Here is an 18,297-nt window from a genome sequence, read left to right as displayed (position 1 = left end):
GGCTAGCTCAGTCAGAAGAGCGTGAGATTCTTGATCTTGGGGTCATAAGTTCAAACCACAGGTTGGGTGTAGAGTTTACAGAAAGAAAGGAAGAAAGAAAGAAAGAAAGAAAGAAAGAAAGAAAGAAAGCCAGCAAGTCAAGAAAGAGCAACAGAAGAAAGCAGAGAAAATCTATAGAAACAACCACAAAACATGTAAAAAAAAAAGGCAATAAATACATATCTATCAATAATTATTTTAAATATAAATGGGACTACATGCTCCAATCAAAAGACGTAGGGTGCTAGAGTGGATAAAAGAAGGGGTGTCTGGGTGGCTCAGTTGGTTAAACATCTGCCTTTGGCTCAGGTCATGATCCTGTGATCAAGCCCCACATCAGGCTCCCTGCTCAGTGGGTAGGTTGTTTCTTCCTCTCCCTGTGCCCCTCCCCCCTGCTTGTGCACACACTCTCTCTCAAATAAATAAAATCTTAAAAAAAAACCAAAAACAATAAAATTTATCCATATGTTACCTTTAAGAGACTCATTTCAGACCAAAAGTCATCTGCAGATGTAAGTAAGGGAGTAGATGTAAGTAAAAGTCATCTGCAGATGTAAGTAAGTAAGGGAGTAGAGAAATATTTATCATGTAAATGGATGCCTAAAGGAAGCTGGGGTAGCAATACTTGTATCAGATCAAACAGCTCTTTTTTTTTTTTTTTGCTTCAAACAGGCTTTAAAACACACTGTAACAAGAGACAAGGAAGGACACTATATAATAAAAAAGGGGACATACAACAAGAGGATATATCAATTGTAGAAATGTATGCACCCAACATAAAAGTAAACAAATACATAAAACCGTTACATAAAAGAAATAATCCATGGTAATATGATAATAGTAGGGGACATTTAATACCCCACTTACATCAATGAACAGATCCTCCAAACAGAAAATCAGTAAAGTAAGAGTGGCTTTGAAAGACACACCGAACCAAATTGATTTGACAGATACATTCGGAACATTTCTTCCTAAAATAACAGAATACACATTCTTTTCAAGTGCACATGGAACATTTTCCAGAAGAGATCATATATTAGGCTACAAAACGAGTCTTAAAGTCAAGATAATCAAAGTTATACTGTGTATCTTTTCTGACCTCAATGCTATGAAGCAAAAATCAACCACAAGAAAAAAATCTGGAAAGAGCACAAATACATGGAGGTTAAATAACATGCTATTAGGGACACCTGGGTGCCTCAACAGTTGAGTATCTGCCTTTGGTCAGGGTATGATCCTGGAGTCCTGGGATCCGGATTGAATCCCACATCGGGCTCCCTGCAGGGAGCCTGCTTCTCCGTCGGCCTGTGTGTGTCTCTCTCTTTGTTTCTCATGAATAAATAAAGAAAATCTTTAAAAAAACAAAAACAAAAAACAACTCATGCTATTAAACAATGAATGAGTCAACCAAGAAATCAAAAAAGAAATTAAAAATTAGGTGGAAACAAATGAAAATGAAAACACAATGGTCCAAAATCTTTGGGATGCAGCAAAAGCAATTCTAAGAGGAAAGTTTATAGCAATGCAAGCCTACCTCAAGAAGCAAGAAAAATCTCAAATAAACCAGCTAACCTTACACCTAAAGGAGCTTGAAAAGGAAGAACAAAACCCAAACCTAGTAAGAGGAAAGAAATAATAAGAATTAGAGCAGAAATAAATGACATAGAAACTAAAGAAATCAATAGAAAAGATCAATGAAACCAGGAACTGGTTCTTTGAAAATATCAACAAAATTAATAAACCTCTAGCAAGACCCAAAAAGAAGAGCGAGAGAGAGAAAAATGGAGGAGAAAGGACCCAAATAAGCAAAATTACTAATGAAAGAGGTGAAATAATAACCAGTGCCACAAAAATACAAGTAATTGTAACAGAATATCATGAAAATCTATTTTCCAACAAATTGGACAACTAGAAAGAAATGAATGAATTCCTAGAAACACATAAGTTATGAAAACTAAAGCAGAAGGAAATAGGAACTTTGAACAGACCAATTATCAGCAATGAAAAATGAATCAGTAATAATAATAAAAAAAAAAAAGCCCAGCGAACAAAAGCTCAGAACCAGATGACCTCACAGGTAAATTCCACCAAACATTTGAGGAAGAGTTAATACCCATTTTTTTCTTGAACTATTCCAAAAAAATACAAGAGGAAGGAAAACTGGAAAATTCATCCTATGAAGGCCAGCATCACCCTGATACCAAAACCAGAGAAGACACTACAAAAAAAAAAAAAAAAAAAAGAGAGAACTCTAAGCTAATATCTCTCATACATACTCTCATACATATAGATGCAAAAATCCTCAAAAAAATATTAACAAACCAAATCCAACAATATATTTTTTAAAATCAGATACCACAGTCACGTGAAATTTATTCCCAGGATGCAAGGATGGGTTTAATAATATTTGCAAAGCAATCAACATGATATGTTATATCAGTAAGAGAAAGGATAAAAACCATATGGCCACTTCAGTAGATGCAGAATGAAAGTGATGAGAGTGGATATCCAGTAATCACACTACTAGGTATTTACCCGAAGAACACAAAAACACTAATTCGAAAGGATATATGCTCTTATGTCTATTGCAGAATTATTTATTTATTTATTTATTTATATTATTTTAATTATTTATGATAGTAACACAGAGGGAGAGAGAGAGAGAGAGAGGCAGAGACACAGGCAAAGGGAGAAGCAGGCTCCATGCACCGGGAGCCCGATGTGGGATTCGATCCCGGGTCTCCAGGATCGCGCCCTGGGCCAAAGGCAGGCGCCAAACCGCTGCACCACCCAGGGATCCCCTGCAGAATTATTTATAATGTCATAACTTATAACATTAGAATATTATTTATAATAGCCAAACTATGGAAGCAGCCCAAGAGTCCATCAATAGATAAATGGATAAAGAAGATGTGGTGTATATACACAACGAAATGTTGGTCAGCCATAAAAATGAATGAAATCTTTCCATTTGCAACAGTATGAATAGGGATAGAGAGTATAACGCTGAGCGACATAAGTCAGTCAGAGAAAGATAAATACCACATGATCTTACTCATATATGGAATTTAAGAAACAAAACCAATGGCAAAGAGAAAGAGAGAGAGAGAGAGAAATCAAGAAACAGACTTTTAACTATAGACAACAAAATGATGGTTACCAAAGGAGAGATGAGTGGGTGGATGGGGGAAATGGGAGATAGGGATTAAAGAGTGCACATATTATGACGAAAAATAAGAGAAAAGAAAAGAAAAGAAAAGAAAGAAAAATAGATATATACAATTTATTGGCACACAAGAAAAATATTTTGTATGAAAAAGCTGGAGTTTTAGAGGTGCAAACATCTAATAGTTTGCAATTATCGAGTCAAAGATACATGTGTATTTAAATCATAATGATTTCTTTCAAAATTTTCTGATTGTAAACTTTTAGGTATATTGGTAAAGTTGGAGGTTTTTGAGGTTGACATTTAGGATTGGTTGGTTGTTCATAAGCTTTGCTGCTGCCCTAAATGAGCTTAGTCTGCTACTGTCCTGGTGTGAATCAATGTGTACATATTTACACCTTGTAGCAGTCGTGTGAGATAAGGAGTATGAGCCTCAGAATACAGATACTGATATTACAGGGTACGAGAGTTCACACATTTTCCAAATTTTCACTTAATAAGTGGCAGTACTACTACTCAGTGATACCAAGCAGTACTCAGTTCAAATTGAGACACAATGGCTAATAACCTTACGCTTTGTGGCCAGTCAACAGGCTTTGAGCGTCTTAATTTAAAGGCCAATGGTGCAGTGTCAGGCTCTGTCCTGCATCTGACATTATTTTGCACTTCTCTACTGAGCGCCAATAAAGACCTCTGGTCTCCTTGGTCACTCATGCTCTATTTGTACTCTCTGCTCCTTGTCTTTGCTGGACTGTGCCTTCACTCGTGCTCTTCCGGTGGCTTAGTTTGGAAATTACATTAACAATCTATTTTGTACAACCACTTAAAATAACATGGTGTCCTTCCAGGTCCAGAGAAAATGGTTTCACCTAGCGAGGTGAGGGTCTAACTTCATCTCACACTATCTTTTTCTTTTTTTTTTTCTTAAGATTTTATTTATTTATTCATGAGAGACACAGGCAGAGACATAGGCAGAGGTAGAAGCAGGCTCCCTGCTTTGATCTCAGGACCTGGGGATCACGCCCTGAGCCAAAGGCAGATGCTCCATGGCTGAGCTGCCCAGGTGTCCCTGTCTCATACAATCTTTTAATCAATGCTTTGGTTTTTAAGCCCTTAACCTTCATTCTGAGCCTTCAGAGGAAGCCAGGGCCTGGAAATCCAGATACATTCCAGGTTTCTGAAGAGGAAATCCTTTTCCTCCACCAAAAGTGGTTAAATTAAGAACCCTCCCCACCCTAAAGTGACCCTGTAAGTCACATAACCATGAATCCATCTTCTTTCCATTCTTTCATTTGGTTTCTTAGCTCCTATTCTTTTCATCCTTGTGGGTTTTTACCACCACTGTCACTGTCACTCTTTGATTCTCTTTCAGTAGGGTTCTAGGAATGGATGTGAGTATTCAATTTGTCATAGTTTATTGGAAGTCTAAAATCTTCCTTCCTTCCCTTCCTTCCCTTCCTTTCCTTCCTTTCCTTCCTTTTCTTCTCTCTCTGTTTCTCCCTAAATAGGAAGACGATCCACTTGGTGCAAAAACCATGCATTTCAGAGTCAGATTCCCTACTTTATTCAAGTCTTGACAGAGAGAAAATTATACTATTTGTAGAGTATGCTGGGGTGAGGGACAGGAATGGGGTGAACTGACCCGGAGAGAGCCCTCTGCCTTGAGACCTTGATAATCAGTGCCACTGGCACACAGGTATTTAAAGGTGCCCGGGACTGCCAAGCTCTGAGCATTAACAAGGTCTGAATCCTGTTTCGGGGTGGGCATCATTGCAATACAATAGGGGATACTTTGGAATCAAGGGAGCTTACATACCAGGGAGCGGCATTAAGCAACTGGGTAGAAGAGAGGAGGGAGCTGGGGGGTTCAATGGCTTGATTTCTGGGTTCAAGGGGTGGTGAATGTCTTTTGCTATTGGAAATCCTTCGACTGGAAGCCTTGGGAAGGAATCAAGTCGGTGACAGGTGTCAGGAGAAAGTGTAGGGCCTTGTTTCTCAGTTGAAAGGGAATAACTGAAGTGATTATTTAAATTTTCTTAGGTTTGCATTAGATTTATCTCTGCTCGGTTTAACCTTTATCTCCACGGTATTCTTTTCCTGCAGAGTAATCCGGTTCCAGCTTCTCAAGTTTACAATCCTTCCTGGGGGTCTGGGCCTTCCACTATTTGTCACCTCAGATTTGAGAATACACATCTCTCGGCTTTCAACCCCAAATGCTCGGGCAAACAGGATCCCATCCGGATTTCCCTAGGGTGTAGGACGCAGTGAAGGAGCTTTTAGAAGGTTAAACCCAGGCAGTCATTTACCCTGCCTTTCTCTTCTGCTTTTCCTCACCTTCCTCTTTCTCTTTTGTTTGATTCACTTGATCGCTACTTGGGTCCTCCTTTCCGCTTTGTTTTTTAACAGCATCCAGGAAGGGCCCCCCCAAACTCCAAAGAGGCACCTTGGGAGATGCACCAAGGCCTGTGGGGGAGTCCGGGCCGCAGGGGAGGGGCCCTGGGGGGGCTGGGGGGAGGGGCCGTCTGGGGGGAGGGCCCTTGGGAGGGGCCTGGGGGGGAGGGGCTCCCCAGCCCAGAGGCCGCCGCCCCCCTGCGCTGCAGCCGTCCCGGCTCCTGGAGCCGCTCCAGGTGTTCCGAGCAGGCTCTGAGCTCGGGGAGTAGAGCAGTCGCGGGGCCCCGGGCCGTCGGGTCGCGCCGCAGGCCGGAGAGTCCTCCCCGCCCGCCCCTCTGGGCACGGAACGCCCGCGAGCCGCGCCCGACCGGCGCCCCGGGGCCCTGCGAGGTCGGGGACCAGCGCCGCCCGCCCCCGCTCCCGCCCCCAGGCTGCCCCCGCCCCGCCCCCACCCCGCCGCTCCGCGCCGGCTTCTTCCCGCAACTCTGGCCCCACTGCCAGCGCCCCCCTCCCGGGGCCCGGGACCCGGGAGCCGACCCCCCCGCCCCCTCCCTAACCCCCAGGAGCCGCCCACCCCCCGCGGGAGGCCCCGCCCCCCCTGGAAGCCGCCCCCCGCCCCCTCGCTGACCCCCGGGCGCCGCCCCCGCCCCCGCGGGAGGCCCCCGCTCCCCCCCGGAGCCCCCCCTCCGTCCCCTCCCTGACCCCCGGGAGCCGCCCCTCCCCCGCGGGAGCCCCCCCCCCCCCAGGGAGCCCCCCCTCCGTCCCCTCCCTGACCCCCGGGAGCCCCCCCCCCTCCCGCGGGAGGCCCCCCCCGGAGCCCCCCCTCCGTCCCCTCCCTGACCCCCCGGAGCCGCCCCCCCCCCCCGCGGGAGCCTCCCCGGGAGCCCCCCTCCGTCTCCTCCTGCTGCCCCCCCCGCGGGAGCCCCCCCCCCGGGAGCCCCCCTCCGTCCCCTCCCTGACCCCCCGGGAGCCGCCCCCCCCTCCCCTCCGCGGAGCCCCCCGGGAGCCCCCCCCTCCGTCCCCTCCCTGACCCCCGGGAGCCGCCCCCCCCCCCCGCGGGAGCCCCCCCGGGAGCCCCCCCCTCCGTCCCCTCCCTGGCCCCCCAGAGACCTCCCCGCCCCAGCCCCTCCCTGCCCCCGCGGGAGCCGCACCCCCGGAGTCGCCCCGCCCCTCCCAGTCGCCCCGCCCCCCCGCGGGAGCCACCCCGTCCCCCAGCCGCCCCGCCCCCTGCACCCCGCCCCGGGCACCCCCCCGCCGTCCTCCCCACCCCCGCCCCCCGGGAAGCGCGGTCGGGAGCGCGGGCGGCGCACCTGCGGGCCGGGGTGCGGGCGATGAAGCCGTCCTGGCTGCAGTGCCGCCAAGTCGCGGGCGCCGGCGGCCTCGGGGGGCCCCTGCCCGGGTCCCGCCCGTCCGCGCGGGGAGCCGGCCCGGCCCGCAGGGCTCGCGTGGGGCCCGGCGCGCGGGGCGGCCTCGGGGGCGCGGGCTGCCGGGCGCTGGCGGCGGGCGGCGAGTACCGGAGCCACTTCGCGGCGGCGGCGGCGGACCCCGAGCGGTTCTGGGGCGCGGCGGCCGAGCAGATCAGCTGGTACAGGCCCTGGACCAGGACGCTGGACGACCGACACCCGCCGGCCGCCAGCTGGTGAGTGCCCCGGGCGCCCCCCCGCCGGCCCCCCGCCGGGGCCGGGCCTGTGTTGGGGAAACCGAGGCCCGAGGTGCGCGGCCCGGCCCCCTGCATCTGCGCGTCACTTCAACTTTACAGGGACGCCGGGGGGCTCGGCGGGGGGGCGTCCCCCAGCCCAGGCTGTGACCCGGGGTCGCGGGATCGAGTCCCCGTCGGGCTCCCTGCGCGGAGCCTGCCGCTCCCTCTGCCTGTGGCTCTGCTTCTCTCTCTCTCTCTGTCTTTGTGTCTCATGAATAATTTTTTTTTTAAAGTTAAACTTTACAGTCAACTCTCCTGCCTTCTCTTGAGGGACTGGGTTACCCACTGTGAGCCCCATTTCCCTTAGACCAGAGGTCGTGCGGCGTGGCAGGGCTCCCCCGGGCACCGAGGACGTCGCATGGACTAAAACCAGGGCCTGTCCCCAGGGCCGGCACGGGCCGGCATGGGACACAGCCACGGACACCAAGGCAAGCAGCGTGGGACGAAGGAGGGAAGTATGACCGGGTGTCCACACTGCAGACGGGGAGAGAATGGAGGAAAGGCTTCAGTGAAACCGCACCGCAGTGGGGCTTGGAAGGGGGTGTATCGCCTCAAGGTGCACAGGGAGCCCATTCCCAAAGACTCGGGGTGGAAAACAGGCCGCGGTGTCACTGTCACTCTGGTTGCAAGTAGCTGTGTGGCTGGAAAGGTGGGAGAGGCGGTGGTGGACCAGGGGTTGAGCTGGGAAGGGCTTGGAGTTGATCCATCGCCCTGTTGTGGGTATGAAACCGTAATAGGAGGTGCTGCAAAAGTATGCACAGATAGGCCAGGAAATCACAGTAAGAATAATTTTTTTTTTGTCTAGAGTTGCAGTTATAAGTAGCTGTAAACAGTATTTTTACATTACAACACAACAGAGATACACTGTGGAGTAAATGGCAGCCTTGTCAGGGTACTGAGGGTGAGGGTTAGTTGTGGGTGCTCCTTAGGCCAGGTGGCTAGTCCTTAAGAATGTGGTTGCTATCTGCCAGCCGTTAGGGAAAGTTTGAGAAACACAGTGGGGATTCCCAGATTTCCAAATTCCCAACAGGGAGATGGGGGGGGGGGGTGCACGGGATGACACAGGTTTGCTTTTGACAAATACTTCCTGGTTGAGAGCAGGAGACATGGATGGGAGAAAGGCAAGCCAACCAGGACCCGTTCTGGATGGTCACCGTGACCTCTCTGTTGTTTGGGACTATTTACATAGTTTACCTTTTAGAATCTGAGCTCCTTTTCTCTTCTGGTTCCATGTTTTCAGTCGTGTTCGACTGGCCCTCTTTTGTATACCTGGCAGTGACCCAAGCACTCTGTGGATGTGGAGGTCTCCATACCCATATGTGCCTGTGAGCCCTGATGACTGAGAGTGTGGTGGATGAAGCCGGAGACTGGGTTTGAGACCTGGCTCTCCCACTTACTGGCTGTGTGTGCACAGCTAAGTCACTTAATCTCTCTGCTTCAGTGTTCTCATCCATAAATGCAGAAGTGGTCCGAGGATCAAATGGGTAAAGAATTAAGACCATGGGTCGGATGAAACCGACTTGCTAAATGTTGGAGGAGGAGTAGCTGTCCTTGCGCTCTTAGAACACAATCATTTCAGGAGCAGGAAACCCTCCTTGTGTTTTTCAGATCAAAGCAGAGATTATGGTCTTTTCTAACGGTGGGTTCTCAAAGTTCTTTCTGTGTCTGCATATCTGTCATGAAGTGTGCTACTGAAAATTATCTGTGTGACCATCCCCACCTTAAAACCATGTGCAGAGAGAATTTCATTAAAAAGCCATAGGGAGAGAAAAAAAAAAAAAAAGAAAAGAAAAGAAAAGAAAAAAAAGCCATGGGGATGTTCCAAGTAAAAACCAGTGAGGACCAGATGTAAGGCAGTGGCAGTGGCAATGGAAGGGAAGCACAGGTTTCTAGAGGGTTGGTTGGGGCTGGGGTTGGTAGGGGCCCTGGTGAGTGCATGGAAGTCAAAGGCCCATCAAATAGGTATTTTAGACCTGGAGTTTTTTGTTTGTTTGTTTGTTTGTTTATTTTTAAGATTTTTTGACTTATTTGAGAGAAAGAGACAGCACAAGTGGTGGGGAGGGGCAGAGGGAGAGGAAAAGCAGACTCCCTGGTGAGCAGGGAGCTGAATGTGGGCCTGGGTTCCAGGACCCTGAGATCCTGACCTGGGCAGAAGGCAGATGCTTGACCGACTTGATCTACCCCTGTGCTCCTAGACCTGGAGATTGTTTTCTAACTTGTTTTTTTTTCTTTTTTTGTTTGTTTGTTTGTTTTTTATCTCTAATCTCTTGCGTAAATTTTCTAAAATTGTGTGCATTCAATGCTTTCAATGAGGATTTTTGCCAAAGGGTCTTTGTATTTTCAAAAATCCAGTACGTTGTAGATCACTGACATTTGATAAACACTATATCTGAACTCTTCATCTTTGTCCTCTTGGAATCACTTGGCCGTACCTGTTTTATAGAGGCCCAAAAGATCAAAGTGAATAAAGGTGAATCTTTGAGTCTGTATTTACTTCAGCAGCTGTGATTCAGTCTTGCTAAGAATTTTGGTTTACAGAGCAGAGTTGGGCAGGGAACTGCAGGTGGGTCTTAAACTTCATCAATAAGCATTTTCAATTTCAAGTAGAATCCATTAGTGTGTTGGACACCTACTTGCAGATACCCCTCACAGGTTAACAGTATTCTATAAAGTTAAATTCAAGGGCAGGACGAAGATCTCTCTCTCTCTTTTTTTTTTTTTGTCTTTATATCCCTAGGGTCTGAGGCAGAGCTGATGTATGAGTTTAAAAAATGATAGCAAAATAACAATACGTAGATTTGATGATTTTTGCTTTTATACGTCTTTGGGAGGTGGTAAGGAGATATAGGCACAATTTACTGTGAGAGACACTTGATTATTTTCTTCGTAGCTGGGATCTGGGCAGTGGAGATGTGGAGAGCCAAATCTTCAAGTAAACTGAGGAGGACTTGCTGCAGTTAGCTCTCTTCTCCTAGATGGGGCTGACTTACATGGGATGGAGATCTCTGATGCCCTTTGACTTCTTCTTCATTATAATCCTGCCTGTTTTTCATGAAAGTATACTCACCTCAGGATCTGTAGGCCTATCAAAAGCTCCAGCACATACATGGTAATGCACCTGGGCTTTCACGTGGCATAACTACCCAGCTATCCCTATGTAGTTTACATATGCAGGAGGAGGAACATGGAATAGAAATCTTTAAGGGTGATAAACTGAAGGGACTTGGTCTCGAAAGTGAATAGCCCTGAAAATATATTTCTGGTACCGTAATCTCTGGGATCTTTGAAAAAATAAATCCCAATTACATGTCGGTGCTTTAGGAAGTTGTGAAGAACCACCTTTTCTCACAGTTTGATGGTTAATTCACATGGTTGACACCTTGTTTTGTGGGTACTAAGGTCTCTATTTTGGAGACTTCGGTGGCAAACTGCAGTCAAAGGTGAAGCAATTAGAATTTCTAGTAATTTCTCCAGTCCTGGAACAACAAAATGGATGTTTTCGTTACTCTCATGAATTAGACATCCTGCTGCCTATTCTGAAATTGAAATCCAGCTGCGATTCTCTGAAGTAAAGATTGGGCAATCCACTTTTGCAATAAGCACTGTGGTTGACTCTTTTGTCTAGGTCATCAGTTTGTTCCTTTCTATGGAAGCATTGCAATCCATTTTTGTTTATTTTTATTTGAATAACATTCCATGATGAGACTGTTATATACTATTTGATTTAGAATTTAACATGTAATAACAGCGACTATAAGCTGAAAAGGAAAGACTCCAACTAAATGTCGGTTCTTAGGAAATGATTTCTGGTTGGTTAATATTTCTTTTTTTTTAATAAGACAAAAAATTTTTAAAATATTTATTTATTTATTTATTTATTTATTTATTTATTTATTTATTTATGATAGACACAGAGAGAGAGAGAGAGGCAGAGACACAGGAGGAGGGAGAAGCAGGCTCCATGCCGGGAGCCCGATGCGGCCTCGATCCCGGCCTCGATCCCGGGACTCCAGGATCACACCCTGGCCCAAAGGCAGGCTCTAAACCGCTGAGCCACCCAGGGATCCCCTGGTTAATATTTCTATAACGAAAAGCGTATAGGTTTTTCGACATGTGAGATCTCACTTATTAGCTATGAGATAAAGGTTGTTTAATCGCTCCAACTCTTAAAATGGTCCCTAAGAGTTAGACATCAGTCATTCACTTACTGTGTGGACGCTACAGAGAAAATGATGGAAGAGACAGTGAAGGAAGTCACCACATGGCAGCAGGGAAGACATACATTAAGCAAATGATCACAAAGCTATTTATTTAGAATTGCAGTAGATACTCTGAAATACAGTGGGTAGTGGTGAATGTAGCAAAGCTTCCTCTAGAAGGATCATGGGAGGAGTCTTGAGGAAATGATGCTTAAACTGAGATCCCAATGAGTAGAGATTAGACATGAAACATGGGGAGGAAGATCCCAGGCAAAGAGCACAGCATATGCAAAGGCCATGGGGTATGAAGTAGCCAGTAGTCTGTCTCCCTTATGAATGTATGGGGGATACATTCAAACATCCCCAGCAGATGCCTGAAACCGTGGATAGTACTGAATGCTCATGTACGGTTTTTTTCTATATATACATACCTACAATAAAATTTAATCTATAAACGAGGCACAATAAGAGATTAACAGAAACTAATGAAATAGAACAATCATAACAATATACTGTAATAAACATCATGTGAATGTGGTCTCTTTCTCTCCGAATAGCTTATTGTACTGTACTCACCTCTCTTCTTCTTGTGATGGTGTGAGATGATAAAATGCCTACATGATGAGATCAAGTGAAATGAATGACGTAGGCCCTGTGACAAAATGTTAGGCCTGAGATTGACCTCGCTTTACTGAAACAGTCCTTATGTGAAACCACGGTTAAGGGCGGGGGCGGGGGGGGGGGCACTACTGTCCTCAAATTCAGAAGGTAGTTTTAGAAACCTTCCCTTCATTCCTGGAACGAAGGGAATTTTGCTTATTTTGAAACCTGTTCCTCATTAACAGGTCTTCCTGTTTTTGCAAGTTGAACTTTGTGTGGCTTCTTATCTATTTTTTGTTTGTTTGTTTGTTTAGATACTAGAAATTCGTGGAAGAAACTCGGTGGAAAAACCTGACGATAAAATAAAGAGCCACTCGGCCAATCTGTATGTTCTTGTTATATACTGTAATGATTCTGTTTCTCTAGGTATCTACACATTTGATTTTAAGTTTACAGAGACGATAAGGAGACAGTTGAAAAGGGATGAAGTAATTAATATTTGTTGATTCACTAAATTGAATTATTCTTGGGTTATTAGGCATTGTGTAAGTAAGCGGTTCAGAGGGGGAAAGAGTTCTTTATCTTGTATTTGTAAGTTTTCTGGGAGTTTGACTTTGTTTCAAAAGAAAACAAGGAAAATATAATGTGGATTTTATGTAACTGGCAAGTAATTTAATTGCTCTACTGAATTTTGGTACTTTGGCAATCAATTAGTCAGCCACATTAAACTATTTGGGAAGATTAGTCTTTTTTTTTTTTTAACTTATTAAGATTCTGTGTATTTTCCTTCATATTTATCAGATTTTGTTAAAATGCTATTTAATTCTGGTTTGAAGGTGAGAGGCTTACCTCAAGATGAAAAATTTGTCTCCTTTTGACAAATTCTAAATGAAATGAATTTATTCATAATATTGTGCACAGTGCAGGCATATTTAAAATTTAAATGATCATTTTTTTAGAAATACAAAAAACATTTTAAGAAGGTACGTGGTCAGCATGAAAAATGGCCTGTTAGAAATCGAGTCCCACAGAACAACCTCATTGATAAAAACCAATTTTAAAAGATGGGCCTTATTTTATATTCTGAAGGTCAGCAGCTTGACCCTGTGCCATATCTAATTTTCTCAGTCCGTCATGCTGCTGAACCTTCAGGACAGAACAGAGTGAACTACAGGAATGCTGCGATTACATAAGCAAGGATGGATTGCCTGACAAATGGCACAATCAATGAACAATGGAAATTCAATCAGCTGTGACCGGATCAACTGCCAGGTGCAGGGGAAAATCCAAACTCTTAGCACCTCCTGGAAGGTGGCTTACTTTTCCTTCCTTCATGCCACATGCTATTAGTTGAGGAAAAAAATCCAGTGGTTGAAGTTAATTTGCTTCTGCTACTACTGCTGCTGCTGCTGCTTTTTTCTTTCTTTTTTTTTCTTTCTTTCTTTTTTAATAATTTTACTTTCATAAGCAACAAGCAGCAACTCATTGCTTTCCATTGTGGTGTGACATTCATAAGAGAAATATGTAGGAGGCTAATGAATCTCTGTGACAATATATGAATCTAGTAAGCTCTTTACCTTACAATTTTAGAAGCATATCTGAATGTGGAACTCAAATCTTTTATCTAAACCATGTAGATAGAGAACGTATAATAAGAGAGATTAATTATGTTTGCTTTTGCTGGAATTATGGCCAAATGAGGTAAAAGTGCATAGAAAGGAGTACTATTCTTATGATATCTAGGAAAGCTGAAGTTTAAGAATTTTGAGTTTTGGGGCACCTGGGTGGCCCAGTCTTTTAAGCATCAGCCTTTGGCTCAGGTCATGATCCTGGAGTCCTGGGATCAAGCCCAGAGTCTGCTTCTCCGTCTCCCTCTGCTCCTCCCCCAGCTCGTACTCTCTCTTGCTTATTCTCAAATAAATAAGATCTTTTTTGAGAAAAAAAAAATTTGAGTTTGAAGTTGTCCAGTTGAAAGTCTTGGAATGGCTAAATAACTAAATAAATAAGTTCTTCCAAATTCTAAGTTAGAGAGTGGTACAATTTAATTTATGGCTTTTAGGTGACTAGTGAATTTTACTGATTTAAAATATAAATGTTTCTAAGTGGGAAAAAAGCAATTAAGTTCTGTAGGTCTTTAACTTAAGAGCTAACTCTGGGAAATAGGAATATCTTCTCTTTAGATTTTGATATTAGAATAAAAGTATTTTCCAAGTATAATCGCTTCAAGACATCTCTCCCAAGTAGATATATCAGGTAAGTTAAAGAACTTTGGGAAGATTTTAAAAAGAATGACTTCTTAGTATCTACAGTAGACATGACCAATGTAGATGTTTGTAAAAAAAAAAATTAGTATGGTAGGTAGTAGTCAAAGGGACATATAATCCGCATTGTTGACTATTTGCTAAATAACTGTAAGCAAAAGCATTGGAGCTTAGAAAGGTCTACTTTTGTACTAATCTAACTTTGCTTCCATGCTACAGTTTTTCTTATTTTCATAGAGTTTTTATTGATTCTCAATTGAGAGTTAAGTGCTTTTCTAAACCACAAATGCCCTGACTTGAACTTCCTCCAAACTCCCTTCCTTAATCAAGGCCAAATGAAGTTTGCCGGTTACCAATGGGGGTTTGTTAGATATGTTATTTTGGTGGGTAGGAAAAAAAAGTCAAGGATCATCATTATTAGTGGAGAAAACACATTGATTCCTGGGTTAAAATTCTGGCTCTACTCTTTGAACAGTCCTTTCCGCCCAAATAATTGTAAAATGGGGGAATTTATAAAATTGGTCTGGGATGGGTATTATTGTTCAGCGGTATCTGTTCTCTATGTCAGACATGCAAAAGGATTGGATTTCCCCATATACACAGAGTTATGTGGTCAGCTTTGGCTAATGCAGCGAGAGGAGGGTTTGTTACTTCAGGGTGAAGCTTTTATTTGCAAATGCTTCAATCCTGAGTCTTCTGGGCAGCCACGGCCATTGTGTAGCACATCTGGAATAGAAGTAGTCTGGACTGGTGAGCGAAAATGCATAGATAACAAACTGAAAACTGCATTGGTAACACCTTGAACCCACAGGGAAGTTGCATGAGTAAGAAATGACCATTGATTTTTGCAAGTTACAGAGAGTTTGCGATTGTTACTGTAGTATAATCCATCCCATCCTTATTTATTGAGAGGGAAATAATAATAACTTTATTGAATTGTTGGGATGATTGGGTACTAGAGTACATAGTGTCCAGCATATAGTAAAAGCACCTAAGCTGTGTGTGTGTGTGTGTGTGTGTGTGTGCGCGCGCGCGCCCATGCTATGAGAAGCCAGGTACAATACTGAGTGTTTTCATTATTTAATATTTATAACCACCCTGTGAGATAGGGTCATTTTTTGTTCTGATTTAATATGTGTGGAACTGGAGATATGGAGAGTTTAAGAAACTTGCCTGAACTTACAAAACTAGTAGGTAGCAGATCTAGGATTTGAACCCAGGCAGTCTGAATTTAGCTTCTATATTTCCTCTAAGTACGACATTACAGGGATGCCTGGGTAGCTCAGTCAGCTCAGCATCAGACTCTTGATTTCAGCTCAAGTCATGATCTCAGGGTTGTGAGACTGAGCCCCAGGTCGGGCTCCACTCTGGGCACGGAGCCTGCTTAAGATTCTCTCTTTGTTTCCCTCGGCCCCTCCAACAACCCTTGCCTCTCACACATGCTCTCTCTCTCAAGAAAGTAAGTTAGTAAATAAATAAATAAATACTACATTATAGTGTTTCTATAATAAGAGCCTTAGTTAATTTAATTTAATTTAATGTAATTTCAAATTTTTAAAGATTTCATTTATTTATTTATTCATAGAGACACACACAGAGAGAGAGAGAGAGAGAGAGGCAGAGACACAGGCAGAGGGAGAAGCAGGCTCCATGCAGGGAGCCCAATGTGGGACTTGATCCCAGGTCTCCAGGATCACACCCCGGGCTGCAGGTGGCGGTAAACCGCTGCACCACCAGGGCTGCCTGCCTCAGTTATTTTTAGCTTTTCTTTCTTTTCTTATCCCTTCTCCACTGAAGGCATTAAAAGTAATTTAAAGCAGCTAGACCCAATTCTTAGAAATATTTGGAAAATATCCATATTATATATGGAGTACTAGATTGATGTTCTTTGAAAAAATGAACTATGTTTTATATGTAAATATTTAATTTACGGTCCAAAAGTTGGGGAGAGGGAGGCTTTATATTAATTGTAACCTACTTTAAAAATGTTTCCTGGATACTAGAAAACAGTATTAACCTTCTCTCTAAAAATGTTCTGTTGGTTTTTGGCTTAAGGAAAATCTATAATGGCCACATTATTCTTTGCTTACAATATGCTTTAATATTACTTTTATTAGAACATGGTGATAAATAGCCTAATTAATTCATCCAAGTATGAATATTTAAAAATTTTCCTTTTTTCCATACTCTCAGTAAAAGAAAATATTGGACTTCTTGTATGTTTGTAATTATGGAGCTTGTTGATTTTATTTACTGCATTTATTACTGATTTACACATTCATATACAGTATTCTTTCCTGTTTTTCTTTCATTGCTTTCCATCTTAATCCTGGTGCTGGGTGGACAAACTTTGATAAATGGCTTATGTTAAGTACAGGGATGAGTTTCTCAGAAATCATATTGCATACATATATATGCAATATCTATCTGCAATATATATCTTATTTTTTGAAATTCAGTACAAGGACAATGAGTTGTGGGCTTTCTCGCTTACCTGTGTTATTCCATAGATGTTGCCAGACTTTGGGGATAAAAATGATCTAAAACTGTTAAATGCTTCCTTTGAGTGTTTAGCAGGTGTGTCACAATAAAACTTGGGGTATCTGTAGAGTCTATAATAGATGAGAAGGGGACTCACATGTGATTATTCTCTAGCTCATGCCTGAGCTATTTCTTTCTTTTGTGCTGATGTATTATTTCTCAGTAATGGCAATGATAATAGTAACAACTATGGCAATACAAAGGCAGGTAACTAATTACTGAACACTTACCTGCCTCAGGCCCTGCGCTAAAACTATATTCTTCGAATCTCACCAACACCTTATGAAATAGGTATAGTCATAATGCACTTCTATAGCTGTATAAACAAAAGAACAGAGTGATTAAGTGACTTGGTATCTAGTGGTGGACTTAATTTTTCAACCAAGTTGGGTCACTCTATGGAGCATAATTTCTTTTTTTTTAAATTTATTTTATTTTATTTCATTTTTTGGAGCACAATTTCTATAATGAGTTGTAACTACACTCTTTAACTTCTGTCTCGTTATCATGTGACTGTTTAGATGTCGAGACCTAAGGGGTAGAAAAGAATGAGAACTTTGTTAAAATGCTAAAAACTTTTAATGAGAGATGTAGCTTCCCTTGTCTTCATTTGTCATCTGTGTTTCGTCCACTCTCTCATTTTAGAGGAATTGTAAATCTTCACTGGTTTCCCAGACTCCACTTTTACACATGTTCTTAACTAATTTTTTTTTTCCCTAAAAAGCACATCACCTTGAATCGTGTTTCCCTTTAAGTTAGTTTGGCAAAGAATACTCAGTGCTCATCTCCATCCACCATGCGTCTAACTACATAAGCTCACACTCCATTGATACTTTCACCAATGATTTAACAAATCATGACTAGGTAATGGAAAGGCAGGGATCAGGTCTCAGGCATCTTTGTATCCACAGTGGAATGCACATATCCTGGTGTATTATCAGTTGCCCTGATTTTGAAACATCACCATGTGCAGATTAATCTTTTCAATCTATCTTCTATCTGGGTTCCTATATAAATTATAGGCAGTTATATCTGAATTATCCATCCTACCAGACCCCAAAATGGCTCATGAATCTTCTTTATATCAAGGCATCAAAGAGTTTGAAATTTTCTTTTTTTTCTGCAAATTTTTATTTAAATTCCAGTTAGTTGGCATGCAGTGCAATATTAGTTTTAGGCATAGAATTTAGCAATTCATCACTTACATTCAACATCCCGTGCTCATCCCCAGTGAAGTGCCCTCCTTAGCACCCATCACCCATTTAACCCATCCTCCCACCACCTCCCCTCCAGTAACCCTAAATTTGATCTCTGTAGTTAAGACTGTTTCTTGGTTTCTTTTCTCCCCCTTGCCCCCTTCCATGTTTGGTTGTTTTGTTTCTTAAATTCCACATATGAGTG

The 18,297-nt window shown here is 43.5% G+C and overlaps 1 protein-coding gene across 2 annotated transcripts in view; it reads left to right on the top strand.

The window, feature by feature from the left end:
• The first annotated feature begins 6,849 nt into the window (after window positions 1-6,849).
• The window catches only part of ACSS3 (acyl-CoA synthetase short chain family member 3), a 143,296-nt gene continuing 131,848 nt past the window's right edge, over window positions 6,850-18,297 (top strand). The window contains exon 1 of one of the 2 annotated variants that reach the window (XM_041738836.1): window positions 6,850-7,235. In XM_041738836.1, coding sequence (XP_041594770.1) covers window positions 6,928-7,235 — 308 coding nt within the window. In that variant the 5' untranslated portion in view covers window positions 6,850-6,927. The remainder of the gene's footprint in view (window positions 7,236-18,297) is intronic. The other variant, XM_041738835.1, reaches the window with a different exon arrangement.

This window comes from Vulpes lagopus, chromosome 23 (genome assembly GCF_018345385.1).
Source record: "Vulpes lagopus strain Blue_001 chromosome 23, ASM1834538v1, whole genome shotgun sequence".
In the NCBI taxonomy this organism is placed as follows: Eukaryota; Metazoa; Chordata; class Mammalia; order Carnivora; family Canidae; genus Vulpes; species Vulpes lagopus.
The sequence above is the reverse complement of the archived record's forward strand: the minus strand, read 5'-3'. Positions and strand labels throughout refer to the sequence as shown.